Below are 20,649 nucleotides of genomic sequence, written 5' to 3'. Positions count from 1 at the left end.
TAACAGAATTAATTCAAGATATTTAGCTAATTTAATTTGGCAGAGAGTCAGATTTTATATAAACTAACCTTAGCATTATCTTGTTTATTATTCATTCATGAATTAGTTCTTCATTCAACTAGTGTTTATTTATTTATTGCCTATTATGTGCTAGAAACTGCAGAGTGCTTAATGTATGCAGTGGTTAATGAGACAAGTATGATCCAGCTCCTGGTGTTTGCATTCTAGAGGGGGTTGCAGATATGGAATAAATCATTACTAAAATAATTAAAAGGTGATAAGTAATTTGCTCATACTGATACATGTAGATCTATCTAGTTCATTTTAACTGCTATAAAGGAAGTGAAATGATATATACCATATGACACTTTTTATATACCCATAACAGACTTTTTGAGACAAATACACAATGTAGTTAAAAGTATAAGAACATGCACTCCAGTCTTCAGTAAAGTTTACCTCTGGGAGGAAAGGGAGTGGATGCAGGGGAAATAGTTAACTGTATCTTTAATATTTTATCTCTTTAAAAAATACTAATCAAATAAGATGGTAATAAATGAAAAGTACAGAGTAGAGTGCTAGGAGAGGGTATAACACGAAGACCTCATTTTACCTGGATGAAGAGGTATGGTTAGTTTTCCATGAAAGGGGATAATTAAATTTAGAATGAGTTAGAGGAAGGGCAGAGTAGGATTAATAGGATAGTCTGGTTTTAAAGGCTCCAGGACAGGAAGGAGTTTAGTACATTTCACAAGGTGAAAGAAAGCAAATGTGAGGCAAGGTGAACAGAGATTGGCCCTGGGTGAGTCTTAGAGATAAGATCACATTATGTAAGGGTAGGCCTTCTCATATTTTAATGTACATCTGAATTGTTAGTGTCCTAATTTTAAAATGGAGATTCCTAAAGCCCAACCCCGAAGATTGATTTTAAAATCTGCATTTTTATTAAGCATCCCAGGTTGTTTCTGCTGCAGGTACTTCTCTGAACACAGTTTGGCAAACATTTATGTAGGGTTTTATATGCCATATTAAGAGTTCTGGACTATTCAAAGTGCAGTTGGAAACTTGAAGACTTTTAAGAAGAGGAATGATATGATTTGGTCTTTAAACACTGCTCTGTGGGAACAGATTAGAGACAAAAGTTGAAGTTCTGGGCCTGAAATGAGATGTGGTAGTGGCTTAGAATAGGGTATTAGAGGTGGGAAAAGTAGACAGATATGTGTTTAAGAGATGAAATTGGCAGCACTTGTTGATAGTATTTGGTGGGTGAAAAAGAATGAGATACCAAGTTGACTACCATGTTTTTAGTAGGAACAATAGGGCAGTTTGTTCCTGCAAACTTTGGAAGTACAGAAAAATTAATTTTGGTTGTAACAATTAGGGATCTGTTTGACTATAGATATCAGGAGGTTGATCGACAGTGGTTTAGACAAATGGGGTTATTTTTCTAATATAACAGGTCTGGGGGTAGATAATACAGGACTAGTGCTCTCAGTAAGGTATGCTTTCTACTCTGACCAACCTTAGTGTGTGGATGTTAGACTTCATGCCTGCCACCTTATAGTTGCCAGATAGGTTTTTCACTTTTGGCCTCACTTGTATGGTCAAAGTAGAAGAAAGAGTGACACCTAAATCAGGTAGAAGAAGTTTCCCAGACACCCATCTGACACTGGCCAGACTAGATGTAAGGGAATCTAGGGAACTATTTTTTTTTTTTTTTTTTTTTTTTTTTTTTTTTTTTGCTGTACGCGGGCCTCTCACTGCTGTGGCCTCTCCCGTTGTGGAGCACAGGCTCCGGACACACAGGCTCCGCGGCCATGGCTCGCGGGCCCAGCCGCTCCGCGGCATGTGGGATCTTCCGGGATCGGGGCACGAACCCGTGTCCCCTGCATCGGCAGGCGGACTCTCAACCACTGCGCCACCAGGGAAGCCCCGGGAACTATTTTTTAATTGGGCTTATTGCAACCCCTAACAAATAGAAATTCTGTTAGTCCATACTAACAGGGTAGGAAATGGATAATGGGTAGGCAATTAGCAGTGTGTGAAAGCTAACGTCTTTTGGCATGTCTGTATTTGTGAGATATCCAAGTAGTGATGTTGAGTAAGTGTCAGATACAGGCCTAGAATTTAGGAGGTTGGTCCAAGCTGGAGATAGAATTGTGTGAGTGGTCCGCATGGAAGAGTAGATTCAGAGCTGTGGGGAGGTATGTGAGATTGCTCCAGGAGACAGTGTGAAATGAGAAGGAACCCTAAGGAACTTCCATTTTGAAAGTAAGATAGAGTAGTAGGGCTCCGTTTGGGGAAAGTGGCCAGAGAAGAGAAAATCCAGCATAGTGTAGTATCAGAAGTCAAGGAAAAAGTATTTTAAGAATTTTTGAGCAGTCATCTGTACCAAAGCAGATAAGTGTTAAGTAAGATGAGGAGTGTCCATTTACATGATGTCCTTCCTAATTTTCTTTCTTTTGGTGTTACAATGTCTTTTTATTTCGTAAATGATAATAGTAGATGGTAGGATTGTTTTTATTGTTTGCACTCAGAAAATACAATATTGGTGGCCCGTATTGGTAACTTCCTCACCACCTTCTAAGAATATTTTATTGGCTTTGAGATGTAAAGGTCAGAGAACTATTTGGAGTAGAGCAGGTTGGGCAGCTGATAGAAAAGTAAAGAAGGAAAGGCCAGTAAAGTGAGATCCCTGGGAAGAGCTGGAGCTCAGCACAGTGGAAGATGAGGTTTGGTAGAAGGAAGAGCATCTCCTCCAATAAAGCAGGTCATTGAGAGGCAAGCAGGCAGGTAGGTAGATTTGCAGACATGGTAGGAGGAGGTTGAGAGAGTTTCTGTCCATTGGTTTCCATTTTCCTGAAGAATATGAAAGAAGGCTTTCTGCTAAGAATGAGTTGGGTTGGAGTGAGGCTCTGAGGTTTCAGCGCATAGAGAAGATAGGAAATGTTGGTTCTTGGAGGGTGGGAGAGAGAGCTGAGGGAAACATGGTGACATGGTTAGAATACTACTGAGGTTGGTAACCACAGATTTATGGTCCTGGCAGTCTGTTCTGTTGTACCTCCCACTCCCACCCCACCGTGTATCCTATGGCTGTATCCCAAATTTGGGCTTAGGAACTGCAGAAGGTCAGGCAAGAAGTTTTAGAGCATTTACCAGAAATTGATTTTAACAGTAGGCTTTCGAATGTACTTTAGACCCTTCCTACATAGAAGGCATGCTTTTAGGGTCTTTTAGACCTAGAAGGTCTTTTTCCCTTTTAGAAGCTGGTTCTACTTAAAGAATTTTCAACTAATACAGATTACACTAACAAGTGCATTTTGGGTATAATTTTGTCATGTCCATCCTCCTTGCTTCACAGAATAAAGTATTACTGATAAGAATTATAAATGTTTAAATATAGATAGGTGTAAGCAGTCTCACGATAAGGCCTAATTATGTATATATAAAATGTTATGTTGCTTTACTTCTTAAATTTTTTAAAAATATTTTTTCTGTTGTTTAATTCTTCCATTGTTGTGTTTTATTATTTTATTTTCTTGTCTGCGCCACACAGCATGTGGGATCCTAGTTCCCTAACCAGGGATCGAACCCGTGCCCCCTGCAGTGGAAGCGCAGATTCTTAACCACTGGACCGCCAGGGGATTCCCTGTTGCTTTATTTTTGAGGGTCTTAAAAACATCCTATTCTCCAGCAGCTTCCTGTATTATATGCGGGAGGAATATGTTCTCATAACTTGAATAGTAATCAAATTAGAACGTCTTTGAAAGCGTTTTGAAAAGTACATAGCACTAGAGAAACATATCGTTAATGTACCTGTTCTCTGTGTGTTGTCCATAAAGCACACATGTTGGAGTTTTCACAGTAGAACTGTGAAATGAACATTAAAGAAGGTAGAGACTTAAGTATGGCTCTCTGGAAACCGATGAAAATGAGGGATTTTTTTTTTCCTAAAAGCAATCAGTAAGGATGTATTGTGGTTGGAATAACTGTAGAATAGTCATGTACATGTGCCTTGCTTTGTTGTGGTAGCAGTATTCAGGGCATACAAAGGAGAGACAGGTCCTTTAACTCTAAATTGAAATAATTCTGTCTCTATTGCTGCCAAAACTTTGTTTTGTTTCTCATCAGAAAGAGAACCCTATCTCTTTCAGGGAACTTGTTTGTATTTCCTTATTTTTAATTTATACCACACAGTATAGCATCTTGTAATTCCAGTGATCCTGATCCTGATTTTTTTTAAAGTAGTATGTACAAGCATTTTGTGACCAATTTTTTTTCCTGTCTTCTTACTCTTTGCTTTTAGTTTCTTTGACTCTTTGGAGTTTTGTGTACTTGTCTTTTTCGTTAATAATAATTGTAAATAAGCATGACACTTTATCGTGCCAGAAGTGTGGCACCTTGTTTTCTATCTGAACACGAATGTTAACTGATCTTCATAGAGTTTTATAAATATTTATTTGCATAAGAGAGGAAGAGAACCAGGAAGATAGTGAATATAAATAAAACTTTGATAGTTGTCAGTGCAGTACAAATACTCTTAGGTCTGCCACATGGAAAAGGCACTTTTGTTCTTCAAAGGAATAGCTGCCTTTGCCCTGCTCATTTCTGTTTTTCTCCTGTTTGCTGCTTGCTTCTTAATTAGAGTGCTGTTTGTCAGCCCACACAAAGATATGTTGTTAGCTACTTTTATACTCGGATATAAAAGGAGGGTTGCTTATGAGCCCATTGGTATCTTTAGACCATTCATTGGCATTTACCAGATATAATATGAGCCACTGAGATAAGAAGTTTATTTGCTGCCAATGCTGTAGCAGTCATACTTGCTCTATTCACATTAACCCAAAACTCGTATTTCATTTTTAGAGACTTAAACATAAAGAATGAAGATACTTTCTTTTTTTCCTTTTTGGTATTGATATGCTGAATTGAATGATTTGTTTTGTTCCCTTATTTTCTCTTCAATTAAAAAAAGCACCTCAATGGAAAATTAGTATCTCTGATTTCCCTATAAATTGTTTCTTAATTGCTATTTTCTGATTTTCTATCACAACATATTTTAGTCTTGGTACCATATTGGTGAGGAAATCTCATCTCAGGTTTTGTTAAAATCTCTTGGCCCAGTGGATACTGAGTAGAGGTTGAAAGAACACTGACCCTGGCGTCAGACAGACTGTGCCTGAGCCCTCATTCTGCCACTTAGCAGCACTATTACCTTGCTCAGGTTCCTTTGAATAATAACAGGGACAACAACACTTAAAGCACTTAGTTCAGTCCAGGGAGAGTAGGTGCTATATATTAGCTATTTTGTTGTAAAAGATATATAATCCTAATTATTTTGTCTTCATGGGTTGTTAGATTTCTTTGATATGTGACTTCTTAGTTTAAGAGTAAGTAAATTTATTACAAATTAGTCTACTCATTGAGAAATTTTGAAAATGGTATGCTTAAGAGAGTTTATCACTTAGCTGACGGAGAGCAAAATGCAGTGTTTGGAGCTGCCATTTTGAGGTTGTGTTTTGTAAGTGAAATTTCTATACTCTCTTTTTAGAGTAAAATTTACTGTTTGATTTATTCTTCTCTACTAAAATTATAGTATGAGAACCTCCTGCATTTGTGTAGAAATTTGGAAATGTGGTCATGAAATTGCTGAACTGTTACTCCTATAAAGGATTTTCTCTAATCCTCTGATCATGTCAGTTGGATTAGTTTTGTCTATATATAGCAAGAGTCGTCCCTCGGTATCCTTGGAGATTGATTCCAGGATTCCTCCTTATCCCACCACAGATATTAAAATCCGAGGATGCTTACAGTCAGCCCTCTGTATTCCATATGCGGAAACCACGGATATGGAAGGCCAACTATATAGTAATAATTGTGTCTGAATAAGTCACTGGAAAGCTTAGGAACATGTGGCCTCATACTCAGACTGTCTCATCATAACTTTGTTTTATACACCCATACAAATGTTAAACTCAGTAGTGAGGGAAAGAGAGAATATCTTTGATCACATACACGTTGTACAGGTTTATATTTCTAACCTTGTTGGCAAGTGATTAATTTACATTTGCTGGAAATTCAAAGTTTTCCTTTAGCTACACTATACAGGTTTGTATTTTTTAACCTGACCTTAAGAAAAATATTTATGAAAGAAGGCTGAAAAGTTATTTTTGTTAAAAGGCTATAAAAGGCCAAGTTGGAGGTAAGCATTTAAAACAGAATTGGATCTGGAGTGATGCTGGTTTATTTAACAGATGGAGAAGAGTATCCGTTCCACAGCAACAGATACTGTGGTGAAGCTAGAAATGAGAGAGCAGCTTACGTCAAACTGGACGTAGTAGGAACAGAAGGATGGCTTTCAGTTACCTGCTTTTCTTCGTTAAAGCCTTTCCAAAAGGACGAATTAGTCTTTGTACGAAGACAGAAACTAATGATGAAAAATAAGGGAAACCACAGTTTTGCAGCTGGTAATAGAATTGGAAATAAAATACTTGGAGTAAAGTGTCAAGCCAACGTATCCATCTTCCCTCCCTCCCTCATCTCTCTCCTCCTCTACCTTCTCCACTCCTGTTCTCCCATATTTCCTTCCTTCCTTCCAGTATTTTGGCAAAGGATCTTTATGGATTAAAGTTAAATTGCTATTTAGTCTTTTAGTTTACTTCTATCCTTTGGATACAGTCTGAGATCTATTAAGAATTGGAAATGTATCCCAGCTACATTACTAATTCATGTGCTATATGACCTTGAGCCAAGGCCTTTAACCTTAGTGGTAGTAATAAATATATTTTACAGCAAGCCTGTCAAAGATGTTTAAAAACAGATATAATTTTTATGTTGAATTTTTCAAGGTCAATCACTATAAATTACTATAAATACAAAGTAATATGCTTATGTAATTCTAAAAATTCCTACTTGTACAGGATTGGGGTATTTGGGAGGAAGATACAAAAGATACATAAGAGACACAATTCAACTTTTAAACAGGCTCAAAATAAATAGAATGATAGGACTGGAGAGAGGAATGTCATGTTTTAGACTTGTAAAATTGGTAGAATCTATAGCTGCTTCTAGCTTTTTTGGGAAAAGCAGTATGATTTTGATACGCCAAGCATGTGCCAGTGTTAAATGAACTCATATGAACTGTTAGATTTTTGTTCCACTGTTGTCATAACTTTGTACAAATAAACTAAGATAAGGTTGTCTGGTTCTGGCAGGTTCTGATAAAGATATTTGATAACAAAAATCTAGTAGTACTGGAAAATCTGCAAATAAAAGGAGAACTTAACATTTAATTTATAAATTTTTAGTGGCTACCTGCCCAAGTGAAGTTTCTTTTTGCTAGGCAGAGAGATACATTAAACCTCAGAGTCCTTGATTTACATGGGCTACTGTTCTGCTGTATAAGCTCTGTTTCTTTGTACTGAGGAATGATTCATCAAAACACAGGCTCCATGCCTCTGGCAGCTACTGTTAGTTAACTCACTGTTTGCTGGACCCTGGCCTTCTTGACAGGTATTTCAAAATTAATATAAATCAAGTATCCATTGGGAAATCAGGAGAATGAGGCTTGATCAGTGGCTAGCACACCTACATCCTTTGCAACAGCTGGCTTGGAGTTGGATGAGTCATCTTATAGGTTGTCCTCTCCTTCAGTTTGGTTTGTCATAGCGGTCATTCCAGAGGGTGTGTGAGTGTGAGGAGTATTTATGGAACTCTTTTAACAGGCCACGAAGTGGACTGTCCCTAAGTGAAATAACACTCCATCTGCTGTCTCAAACTGTTCAACTGTTCCATTGTCTTTCTTGGCATTCTACTCATAGCTCATTTCTTGATTTATGCAAACCTTAAAAATATAGGTGGCTATTTGCTAGAGTAAAGAGGCATTCGTGGTTTTAGTTTTAAATGGGGCTTTGTGCGTGTGCTGCCTCCTAGTGTTTTTCTGTCTTGGAGTGAATGACACATTTTATATTTCTCTGTGAGCTGAAACATGCTTGTGAATAAAGTGTTAGTATACCCTCAAGAAATTGATTATACCCTAAGATCAGCCTTTCTTGGGTCTCATTAATAAGGAATTTTCTTTTAGAGCTTTGGAAATATTGAATAATTAAGTGACTACGTGGTATATATGATATATAATAAAATATCTTCAAACTTGCTTGGTCTAAATACAGAATTTTAAAAAGGGATGTAGTTCATGCATACAGTAACTGAAATAGGTCAAGGATTCATTGCTTAGAAGGATAATATACTTTAAAGAGTAAGAACTATGGGTACTTAATATATCAATGGTTTGCACATAAGAATTCTGGATTTCTCTTGAGTAGTCGGGGGGATAAGAAACACAAGTAAATATACCATATGTGATAGTGCCATAGTGGGGCAAATGTAATAGAGATGACTTCTGATTTAAGAGATTGGTGTAGGGCTCACAAAGAAGGGATTAAGAATAACCCTGCAGTGAGAAATGGGCGGAGAAAAGGTACTTTCAGGAAATAAATAGTATGCACTATGGTTTAGTAGGAGCAGGAGGTATGTAACTGATGACTCCTCGGCACATGCTGCCACAAAACACTATGTGGATAGTGAATGCTGGATGGGATGCTTGGGGGAAGGGGCTTTCAAGCTAGCCCTTGCGGGAAGGGAAGGATTTGATTAGGAATCTAGATGTTCCAAAGAAAGGAGCATAGGCACTAAGATAAAAACAAAACAAGGGTAGTGAGAGAGACCAGGTTTTACTCTGTTGAAGTTGAGGTTTACACTGAGGAATCTTGAATGCAAGGCTAATGAATTTAAATTTTATCAGGTTTTGAGAAGATGCTTAGACATATGTGGGAAGGTTTTGGAGGGTGGAAGAAGGACTAGAAGCAGAGGCATCAGTTAGGAGGATTGAATAAATGTGGTAATGATATTTGAAGAAGTAAAAGTCAAGGGAGGTAGAAGAATTAATAATGATTACAATTTAATCCCCAAATGCTGGTAGCAATTTGAATATTTGATGCTTCTGGAGAGAATATTGATTTAGTCAACACTTGTTAACTGAAATATAATTGACATATAACAGTGTGTAAGTTTGACTTGTACAGTGTGTTGATTTGAGTCAACCTATATTTAATGAGTACTTATGTGTGGTAGGCACTGTGGCTATAGTGGGGAAGAGAAAAGACAAGGTCTCTGCCCACTTGGACCTTACGTTTAGTGGGGGAGACAAGAAACGTGTGTGTGTGTGTAAGTGTATATATGTCAGATAATGATAAGTCCTCTGAAGAGAAAAGCAAGATAAGGGATGAGGAGTAATGAAAAAGAGGGCAATGTTTTAGAGTCTGTGAGCTTACGTTTGAGTAGAGACCTGAATGAAGTGAGGAGTGGAGCCTCCCCACCACCTGGGGAGAGCATGCCAGGCAGCAGCACAGCAAGTGTAGGCCCTGAGCGCCCCGAGGACCAGCAAGAAGACACACCTGCCTGGAGAGAGCTGCAAGGGGCAGAGTGGTGGGGAATGAGATGCCAGGGAACAGAGCATTTAGTGTCCTGCAAGCCATGGTAAGGAGCTTGGATTTTATTCTAGGTTTCACAGAAAGTCACTGGGAGTGCCACAGTCTATGTTTTCAAAAGACCCCTGTGGCAGCAGAGTTGAACAAGTGGAACAGTTAGGAGGCAGTCTGCCAGGTGAGATAAGGTGGTGACTCAGAGCCTAGGGTGATAGTAATGGAGGTGGTAAGTGGTGGGATTCCAAATATATTTTGGAGGTGGAGCAAATGTGTTGAGCTAGATGTGGGTTGTATGAAATAGAATGCAGGAATACTCCCCGAGTCTAGATGGTCGGTTTGCGTGAATTAGAAAAAGCTAGTTCTGCCTCTTGGTGTAAGCAGACCCTCTCAGCACGTTTCTGTGAAGAGGGCTCCCTTCCTCCCGTAGACACACCTGGGCGCTGGGCACCAGAGGTAGGTGAGAGGAGCACGGGCTGAGCACCCCTACTTGGCCAGGCATCCTGGTGGGGGGCTCAGTCTGTGCCATCAAAGGCAGCAGCCCTGGATCATGACTCTGTTTTTGGCCTCAGCAACTGGATAAACTGTAGTGTCATCCCAGAATGAGGGACTGTGCAAGAGGAGCTAACTTGGGGTGAGGGAAGGTGCTGGAAGTCACATTCTAACTCGAGCAGTGTCAGGCAGGCAGATGGACATGATCTTTGGAGGCCAGGCCACTGGGGCTACAGACAGGTTTGCGCTCTGTGGTTTGAGTTTAAAGTGACAGCATGACAAGCAAGTGGAGCCGTAGAATTAGGGTTTAGGAATAGAGATGTAGATTAAAGATGTGTATCGGGAAGTCATTCTGCCCAAAGGGATATATGAAACCTTTGAGGGAAATTATGTTGAAAAACAAGAAGTACGGAGACTGCCTTTGGGGTATTATCAGGCAGTGGAAAGTGGGAAATGACTCTGCAAAGCAGTCAACAGGAGGAAGACCCTGGTAATCGGCATTATGGAAGACAAGGAGTGAGGGCGGGGCATGTGGAGAGGTCGGAAAGGATCAGGGCTAAGGAAGGCTGCTGAAGCTCTTGAGGTACTACTGAGAGGTAATAGTGGGTATGAAGGTAACTTCCAGGGAATTAAAAATATAAACTACTGTCAGAAAACATGCACTGAAAGGGGGTAACAGTGGGGTTATATATTTTTTCAAAATAGGATGGTTGTGTCTGTATTAAGGCAGAGATGAGGGAACCAGTAAAGGAGGAAAGGAAGAGAGAATAGGTATTCGAAGCCGATATTTTGCATGAGAGGAAGGAGAGATGGAAACAATTTATCATCTTAGTAAAGTTGTGGTGAGGGGTCATATGTTTGGGGGGTCACCACTGGTATTAAAGGTCTGAATAAAGTGTAAAAGGGAACCAATAAGAGAAAAAATGGTCAAGCCGTGATGAGAGACCAGTTGGAAATATGGAGAATGATTTGTAATAGCCCATCGTGTTTTTCTGTGGGCCCAAGAGCACAAGGGAATTGAGAATTCCAAATTTATCCAATTTTTAAACGTTAAGGGCACCTGAAACCGTGGTTCATAACCCAGAAGAGTGCATATCAAAATCACCTGGAGACTTTTTTTCAAAATATTGTATCCCCTAAAATGTGTCAAACTGAGGTGTGGGAATAGGACGACTAGAAATGGGAGGAGAGATGCTTACATATACTTTTAAAACATTCTGGGTGATTCTGTTAAACTCCTACCCACATTGAGAAAACTGTTCTTGACTTGGGGTTAGTAGGAGATTGACAGAGTTCAGGGCAGGAGTAGTAACGCGTAGCCCAAAGGGAAGCTAATGGACTGAAAGATTAAGAGTAAGGCTTTTTGGAGTGATCTCAAAAATAAGAGTAAGTAGCAGTAAACTTTGGGGGGTGTGCTCAGCTGGTTAAGTTCCTGTACTGCAGAACTTTTCATGTGCACACGAAAGGCTCTGTATCTCCAAGAAGGGGATTTAATATTTTAAGAAAATAGCTGACCACGGAACCCTTTTTTTCATGGCGCCTTTGTAGACTAGTTTCTGCAGAACACATTCTGAAAATGCTGAATTAGGGAAGTCCAGCAATGGTTAGTTCCAGTTCCATTTAAAAGTTCACAGGTTGTGGGAAAGGGAAGCTGTAGTGGAAAGGTAGAATGTCCAGGTTAAGATCTAGATCTTCCAGGGCTGTGGCTTTGTTTGTGGATAGCTGGGTTACTTTCCATCCCTCCAGGTAAACTTTTCTACCATTGAGTCCAATATCAGCTGGATCATCAATATGAATGTTGAAGTTGCAAAGTTTAAGACAAAAGTGGGGATTTATGAAGTATTTACAAACAGTGTATGTTCAATAGTTTGGTTTCTCAAAAACAGGGTTGGATAGTCTTTATGAAACCCGACCAAAATCCAGTGGCCTTTAGGATAACTAGCCTCTTCCTTAATTGATGACAAGAAAGTGGATAATATCAGAAGAAGATACACTGTGAATTCTTGGAGCGCTCAATGTCAGTGACTTAATATTTTGGGAGTTTATCCACCTTTTGGGCTGAGGCAGTGTCACAGGCTCTGAGGATGCCCCCGTTTGTACTGCCTGGCAATTGCACTGAAGACTGCCTTTCCAGTGAAGTATAGTTCACTGAAGTATAGTTAGTTTGAGATGATTAATACTGAATGTTGTCTCTGAAGATTTCCAAAGAAGCCAGTGATTGGTGAGGACCAGGGATTGTTGGCAGGGATTAGAGATTTATATAGCATGACTTAGTTTTTAATAATGAAGTGATGTGAACTTTATGAGTATACAAGTCAGCTCCCACCATTGAGACATACTAAATGAGAAAGGTTCCAATTTTCAGTTGCCCCAACTATGTGTGTCTCACAGGTCAGAAGTTTCCATTCTTTTGTGCCAATTGATACCATTCCATTCCTTCCCTCATGTCTCTTTATTGTTGGATTTCCCCTCATAATCCTCTATTTAAAAAGAAAAACACACACGCCTGTTCTTTGTGGCTACAGCAGTATACTTATGATAAATTTTTGTGTGTGGCCCAGCTGAAGTGTTCAAAGCACATGGAAATCACTTACCTGGTGACAGTTGTACATTCTATGTATTTATTTTCCCCTGTGGATACCTCAACTTCCTTTTCTTCACAGGTGAAGTCGGTGATAAACCTTTTGTTTGCTGCGTATACTGGAGATGTATCTGCACTTCGAAGGTATGTTAACAGGGTGGGTTAGCATATGGCTTACAGATGTTTATGAAGTTGCTTCTGGGCAAAGGGCCACTTTAAAGCTAAATAAAGTCTCACTTCCATTTCCCTCTAATAAAAATGATCCAAAGTTATATTAAGTTCCCACTTCCAGTGCCTTAGTCTTGCTGTACAGTCCTTCCTTTTCAACCTCCTATAAAAGCCCAGTCCTCTGTTTTCCCAAGTGGTAACTGTTCAATTAATCTGGCTAATTGGTATTAGTGTTTTACTGGAATTGGACAATGACTTTTCAGTCCCCATCTACCCACCACTCTGCATCTTTGGAGGTGAGGGGAGTGGGCAAATAGGGGTATTTGGTGTTCTGCAGATCCCCAGTGTTGGAAAGGTCATATAGGACTGTATACTTAACATAAGGTCTCTTGTAGAGAGTTGCAACTGAACTTTAAGGTGGAAAAATGTCTATGCTTAATTTCCACCTTCATTTTAAAGTGTGATTAGTACTTGCATCAGCAGTATTGTATTATAAACTTCAAAGCTGTTAAGGGACTAGATCTTAATTGTTCTCACAACAAAAAAGAAATGAAAATTACGTCACACGAATGTTTGCCAACACTACAGTGGTAATCGTCTTGCAATACATAAATGGATCAAATCAACATGTTGTATACCTTAAACTCACATACCTTTATTTCAATAAAAATGTGCACTTTATTTTTTTAAAGTCTGATTAGTACTTGTAATCTGTAGACTGTAAAATGTTAAAGAATGGGAGCCTTAGTGAAAACATTTAACTTTAGTATAGTTGTTAGTTTCTTGCCCTTCCAAGGCACAAATTTAGGGTATCGTTGTGCCACCATTCTTGAGTTTTGGACAATAATGTAATGAAGCTTAATTCTGTGAGAGATGGTGAACACTTCCTCTTACCCAAAAAGAGCAAAGCTAAGGAAGAACGGTGAAGTGGCATTTACTCAAGGTGCCTGTGTACTGGTTGAACAGGGTGTCCCATTAGTGAGCCTGGTGAAGGATGACACATTTCTCACAGGACCTTAGACTGAACTGATGGAGGAAATGTTACAAGAGTGAATTAAATTTTTTATATAATGAATAGCTATACTTAACAAATTTTCAGATTTGCTTTGTCAGCCATGGACATGGAACAGCGAGACTACGATTCTAGAACAGCACTCCATGTAGCTGCTGCAGAGGGTAATATATGAACCACTCATTTAGTTATTTTTTTTCAGACTTAATTTCTACTTGATACTAAAACCTGCTTGTTTTGTTTTCGATGTAGGTCATGTTGAAGTTGTTAAATTTTTGCTGGAAGCCTGCAAAGTAAATCCTTTCCCCAAGGACAGGTGAGCCCTTAAGTTACTTTCTAACATATAATTGGCAAGCCAGTGTTTTATCATACAGGGCTATAATAGTTATATGGTGGTATATTTAAATCCACTATGTATATGTTGGAGTCGTTATTAAACTTGCTATGGAGCCTTATAAAGGCAACCAACAAAACCTTGTTTCTGTTCAGTAGATCATTCTCTCTCCTATATCCTCTTTCTTACCTAAGGAAGTTCTCTTAGAATTTTCTTGGTTAGTCTGTCATTGTATTGTATGAAGAAAACAATTCTTGGTGTCTGGAAAGATAAAATAGGAATTTTATCCTCATGGACCTTTTTTTTTTTTTTTTTTTTTTTTTTTGCTGTACGCGGGCCTCTCACTGCTGTGGCCTCTCCCGTTGCGGAGCACAGGCTCCGGACACACAGGCTCCGCGGCCATGGCTCGCGGGCCCAGCCGTCCCGCGGCATGTGGGATCTTCCGGGATAGGGGCACGAACCCGTGTCCCCTGCATCGGCAGGCGGACTCTCAACCACTGCGCCACCAGGGAAGCCCGCTCATGGACCTTTTGACTACACAGGGTAGACAAGATAAACATTTGCAGGGGCATATTAAATATGTGTAAGGAGATTACTGTTACAGACCTCTAAAATGAATATATTGGAGTTTGTTGAAATTCCTGGATTTGGTTGGAGTCAGTTTTAGAAAGCTTCATGGAAGCTGAATTTTAACCAGTGCTTTGGGGAAGAGATGAGATTTGAGGGCACAGAAAGAAGAGAAGGGCACTCCAGATAGAGTGGGAGAAATATGCCTGGAATATGTTCTCCTCTCCTCTCCCTTCTGGTCCACACGGCAAACTGACATTCATCCTGCGGTAAAATACTGTTCACAAAGTGGATAGTCAAGGGGTGGGGGCGGGTAAGAGTGCAGCTTACATATATACATATGCTTAAAGTAAAGCCTGTACTAATATACTGGCATGTTATATAAGTGGAGTTACATAACTGGATGAGTCAGTGAGTAATGAGAATAAAGGTTTAGAAGAATGGAAAAAAAAAACTTGGTGAGAGAGGTTTGATATTTATGATTAGGAGTTTGGGTATTTGAGGACTATACGAAGTAAGTTTGGAGCAAGTTGATTATTCTCTAGCTATTAGATCTTTCTGTTTTAGTAAGGTTTTACTATTTTTTAAATTATTGGTTTGGGTTTTATTAGCTCAGCTTGCAAGATATGCAGAAAAGTTATGACATCAGTGTCTGAAAACTGTTAGCAATTTTGTAAGTATGGTAACACTCTGATTACCTAAAATCATGATCTTTATTGGCAATATTCTAAAACCTCATGTTAGGGTGACAATTCTCCCTTTTATCCTCAAATGTAATGCCCATACCAGCTCTTTCTAGAGCAAGAAACTGAAGAGAGTGTTTTCCCCTGCCCCCAGTATTTATAATCCCAAGTAAAACGCTATTACAGGCTGGAAATATTTACTGTGCTTTGCATGTTAAAGGATCAAAATGTTTTGTTTTGGGTTTTGCCTTAAACTGGCCCCTAGGAATGTGAAAGCAGAAACAGCCATCTGAGAGGCAGAAGTTAGCTCAGTACCTAACTTGGTAACTGAGTATTCATGATTCGAGAATGTAAACTAGACCAACGCGTCTTCTTTCTCTATTTCATAGAATCACTGTCACCTCAAATTGTAAGATAGGCTTGAGCAGGTTTAGTGTATACTTTAGAGCTGATATTTTGCATTACTTCACGGAAAAGAAGAGTTGTAAAAAAAAAAAAGATAACTTGCACTTAACATTCAGTTTTTCCAGAAAGACAGGTAATTATATGCTGTAGATGATTGAAAAGTCACCCCACCTCCCGGTTTCAGGCCACTGACTCCCTAACTTAATGAAGGCCAATGTAGAAGTAAAAAGCAACTTAATTCAGCAGTTTTTTGAGAAGCACAGAGATACATGTAAAATGTTACTCACCTGATTTTAAAAATTAAGAACAGGTTACCAAACTTTATTCAAAAATATTTTTTAAATGAGATTGTTTTAAAAACCTTTTGAGTTCCATATTGGGGCCCCACTGAGAAGGTAAAAGGTTAAGAACAAAGAAAGAAGGAAAACCAGAAGCTGGTGAGAGTGGCATGTGAAAAAGTGGAGTCAGAGAGCCTGGTAGCCATGGAGAAGTTAAGTGACATAGAGAGTGGATGAGAAGAGAAGCTTAATAGTTTGTGAAGTACTAATTATCATGCTCTGTCATTTACTTGGGTTGTGATTTACAGTGTCAGCTCCTCTTTCAAAAGGCTAATTAGCTGATCAACCACTGCTGGCAACTCTTCCTTTCTTCTTATCTCCAGTCTTCTTCATCTATATGACTGGAAAGAGCACAGCTCAGAGACACACTTCCTAGGGAAAGGGCAGTTGTTCTTCCGGTTGGGCAGTGGTCCAGCGGAGCCCCTAGAGTCCCATCGTTACCAGAGATGAGGAAAATGTCAGTTCCTCTGAGGCCGGTCTTGCTCCTCCAAAGTATATCTGAGCCCTAATAAGATCGTGGTTATTACCAGACTTCGGAGATTTACCGTGATTTTACATTGACAGGAACACCAATTTTCTACCAAAGGCTGGGGTGATAGATGCTATAGAGCTGATTTTTCTTTGAACATTCTATTTAAAGAATGATCCTTTGGGCTTTCCATGAAGTTAAAATTTAGAAATACTCGAGTCTATCTTATCTGTCAACACTAGAGCTTCCCATTCATAAGCACTTAGATAATGTGAACAAGACCCTTTTGCAGAAGGTAGTTTTCTCTTCCTCCCCATATCCCCAAGTTGTCTCCAAGACCACTTTTTGGATTATAAATCCCTTTCTGCATTTCTTCAATATTACTTGTAATATTGCTTAAATAGCTAAATTTGAATGGCCCTTTAACCGGCATTTAAAATCTAAGAATGCTGGATTATCATCTTTGTACAGAAATTATCTAATGACCCAGTCCATGCTGTGCTACTTGTTTAGGTGGAATAATACTCCCATGGATGAAGCGCTGCACTTTGGACACCATGATGTATTTAAAATCCTGCAGGAATACCAAGTCCAGTACACGCCTCAAGGAGATTCCGACAATGGAAAGGAGAACCAAACCGTCCATAAGAATCTTGATGGACTGTTATAATGGTCTTAAGCCCAAGATTTAAATCACTTACCTATTTAATTGTGGAACATGATTATGAAGAACATGTGTATTTCTATCTGGTAGTGATGTATATTTTACAACGTTTGTCATGTCAGTGTTACTGGCGTTTTCTTCATTGTGCAACAGGACAAATCTGATCTCTTTGGGAAAAAATAGAAATAAAACAATCTCCCTCCATAATGTGAGCAATATTTACCTCGCACATTGTATAATTTGATGTAAAAGAAACAGTTACCAATGCTAGCTTAACTGTGTGGTCTTCGTGATTTATTTTTGTGTATTTTGTGAATTTTCAATTTATGGTGATGATCTGCTGATATGCATTTATAAATTAAACTCTGTTGTACAGTCTGTCCAAATGGGTCAAGGCTGCCTTTAGAAGCAAAGCAGTGTGATTTTCATGACTTCACATATTATTTAGTTTGAGTGTTTCAACAGTTATATGCACTTATGGTTATGTGTCTGAAATATCTCCTATCATCACCCTAGCTTCATGATGTGACTTTAAAAATTATAATAGTTAATAACTATTAGTAGGATAGACCAATTCTGACTAGATTTTATCAGGGAATCTGTTTAAGATATGTTTGTTTGGTGATCAAAACATATGTGTGAATGTAGTTAAAATAATTTTTGAAATAATTTCCTTTTTCTGTATCCCCTTAGACCAGCCTCTCTTCCCAGATGTTTAGCTATTTGCCTCTTTCCTTTAGCTGGGAAAGTGGGTGCTGGCATACTATGCAGTTTTCATGTTTTCCACAATAAATCAGAAAACGCCTCATGTACCTGGCATCCGAGCTGTAACTATGCCATTTGTCTATAGGAGATGAACCAGAGACAAATTACTAAGCTAAGTACAAATTAGTCAAATTTGTCGGCCAATAAAAGGAAGGGATGTGCTACTTCAGCTCTTTAAGAAGATATTTTTCAGCTTTCAGGATGAAGATAAATTCAGAAGTGCTCTAAGCTACCAAAGTTATTATGAAGGTATGGGAACTGCTACAAATAACATTTGTTTTTAAACCTGTCATTAAAAGTCTGCATCAAGATATTTGTTCTATTTGAGGGATCACTAGATCACTCCAGTTTTCTCCTGATTTTCTACCACATATTTTTTGTGGACTTTAGAGCTTAATAATAAGAAAAGGCCATTTCATTTTAAATCGAGACCCGTCGTTTGTCTTGGAGGGGAACTGCACACATACGTTATCCTGTCACACCTCAGAGGTAAAAGGGTATGTTAATAAGGACTTCTGATATTAAGCACACACACAGGCACATACACACACAAATGGACTTCTTTGAAGCTGTGTTTAGTGAAATGTGCAGAATCCTCAACTACATGAATGCTGGTTGTTTCATTAATATAGCAAATTCCTTTTTTTTTTCCCTTTTCTATCAGCACACACTCTGCTTCCAAGCTTTATCATGCCTAATGGCTCCTTTCCCACTCCAGCAGCCTCCAAGTGTTTTGATTATTGCTTCCAGTCTAAATCAGTGACTTCAGCCATTGCCCCCTTATTAACCTAGACGTGTTCTTTTGGTGGAACACGGCCGGTGTTCCTTAACTGAGCTGCATCAGGCATGAAGCCATTCTCGTGTGTGTGCTTCTGTGGGGAGTATGGTGGGTGGGTGTCCACCCCTGCTGCTGTGTTCCTGCCTCATGGATCTACCAAGACATGTAGACAGGTGGTATCTGTAAAACGCTGCAGAGGAACAGCATTATTCCCAAAGATATTATGGGGTAGACACTGTTTAATAGAAATCAACTGAAATAACTGCTCAAACAGCAGCTTGCTCTGTGTGATTTAAATGAAACATTAAGATGGTTCAATTACACAGCTTAAAGATTACCAATGATTTTGAGGCTTTTCTCTGATAAAAAGAGGTTCTAACTGTTATTTGGGAACAAAGAGTTTTCATCTTTTCTCAGATCATAACTATTTTGTGAAATCTTTGTGGTTTAGTTAAATGTGCCCTTATTTACCCATGAGGTTAGTTATGACTGCACACTGGTTCCTGTTCTGGCTGTTTGCTGTTGGCTGCAGATAATAATGAGAACATTTGATTTAAATGCTTTTAACTGTGCTGTTAACTGCTGCCATCAGTATACTCCAAAGACCTTTTTGTTTTGGCTTTAGGATCATATGTGCTTTTTCTGTACCACAGAGCTCTATATGGTGGTGTTTATTTAAAGCTTTGTATACACTGTTGTTTTTGCTGGTCTCAGTTCTAATTATCATCTCATCTTTGAGTGTAATGTGCTGTACCCCACTGCTGCCCCCACACTGCCCTTTAGCTGCAGAGCTGGATTAGCTATCAACCATTTAATGCTGTTACCTGCCTGGCAGGGACTGAATGACCTGATGTTGGATTTAGATTCTTCCTGGGGATTGTACAGCTATGAATGTATTTGCTTCCAGAACCTCCCAAAGTGAATCTAATCTTAAAACTGTAAGTTGTAAGTATTCTGAAATTGGAAAATATTTATTTTAAATGAAATTATGTAGTGTTGCTTTTTACAGCTTAATAAATACATGTATCCAAAAAAAACTGGAAATGAATTTTTTTTTAAGGTTTTCTCTTATATCACTGGGTTGGGAACTCCACTGAACACAGGGACTACGTCGAGGCATTTTTAATGCCTTCTGTGGGCCAGGTACTATGCACAGTGTCCAGTGGGGCTACCGCAATGACTAAGATGAAAACTCTGTAAGCAGTTCATCCCTGAAGGTGAGAAGACAGGCAGGCATGTGTCTAGTCCTCTTAGAAGCTAACACTATCCTTTTACAGTTAGGAGGTGCTCAGTAAATATTTGCTGCATTGAATCTTTCACTAGGAGGGTTCTAACCTCCTTTAATGAGAAGAGAAGGTATTTTCACAAAAGTCTTGACATCTGTTTGTGGAGCCGCCACACTGGGGTCTGCGTAGGACAAGCTAGTAATGGCAGCTTCCACCTGGTCCATGGGTGTGTGAAATGGTATTCACTCCCAATGCCAGAAACCTCTGGTTTAGGGTTAGCATACGTTTTTCTAACCACAGAGCAGGTACACGAACACCACGTATACCATGGCTGTCCATTTGCAACAAAGTTGTTTGTAAAGTAATTTGCTTTGCTATAGCAGTCAAATGTGTTTATTTGTCTGTATCACTGACACTTTAGAACTGGAAGAGATATCTGAAATCTCTAATCTTCTCACCCTTTCATAGATGAATGCCATTACTTTGAAATTGTGTATATTTTTGTATACCCTTTAAATTATTTGTAGCTTTTGGCTATGTTTGCTTCACAAAAGCTTTCTTAAGTTTTAATAGGTAAGATGTTTGTACCAGAACATATGATCCAGTATCTCAGAACATCTTAAGTTCCACCAAAGCAGAGATCTTTGTCTGTTTTAGTTTACCGACTTCGTTTCCCAACCATCTA

General features: G+C 39.0%; 1 protein-coding gene across 2 annotated transcripts in view; it reads left to right on the top strand.

Annotated features, from left to right (window-relative positions):
* GLS (glutaminase) overlaps positions 1 to 19,734 on the top strand; it is an 82,481-nt gene extending 62,747 nt beyond the window's left edge. For both annotated transcript variants that reach the window (XM_060106856.1, XM_060106860.1), the window contains 4 exons: positions 12,638 to 12,699; positions 13,823 to 13,899; positions 13,988 to 14,051; positions 17,045 to 19,734. In XM_060106856.1, the coding sequence (XP_059962839.1) occupies positions 12,638 to 12,699; positions 13,823 to 13,899; positions 13,988 to 14,051; positions 17,045 to 17,201 (360 nt within the window). In that variant the 3' untranslated portion in view covers positions 17,202 to 19,734. The remainder of the gene's footprint in view (positions 1 to 12,637; positions 12,700 to 13,822; positions 13,900 to 13,987; positions 14,052 to 17,044) is intronic.
* Positions 19,735 to 20,649: the final 915 nt, after the last annotated feature.

Source organism: Mesoplodon densirostris, chromosome 8, assembly GCF_025265405.1.
Source record: "Mesoplodon densirostris isolate mMesDen1 chromosome 8, mMesDen1 primary haplotype, whole genome shotgun sequence".
In the NCBI taxonomy this organism is placed as follows: Eukaryota; Metazoa; Chordata; class Mammalia; order Artiodactyla; family Ziphiidae; genus Mesoplodon; species Mesoplodon densirostris.
The sequence above is the reverse complement of the archived record's forward strand: the minus strand, read 5'-3'. Positions and strand labels throughout refer to the sequence as shown.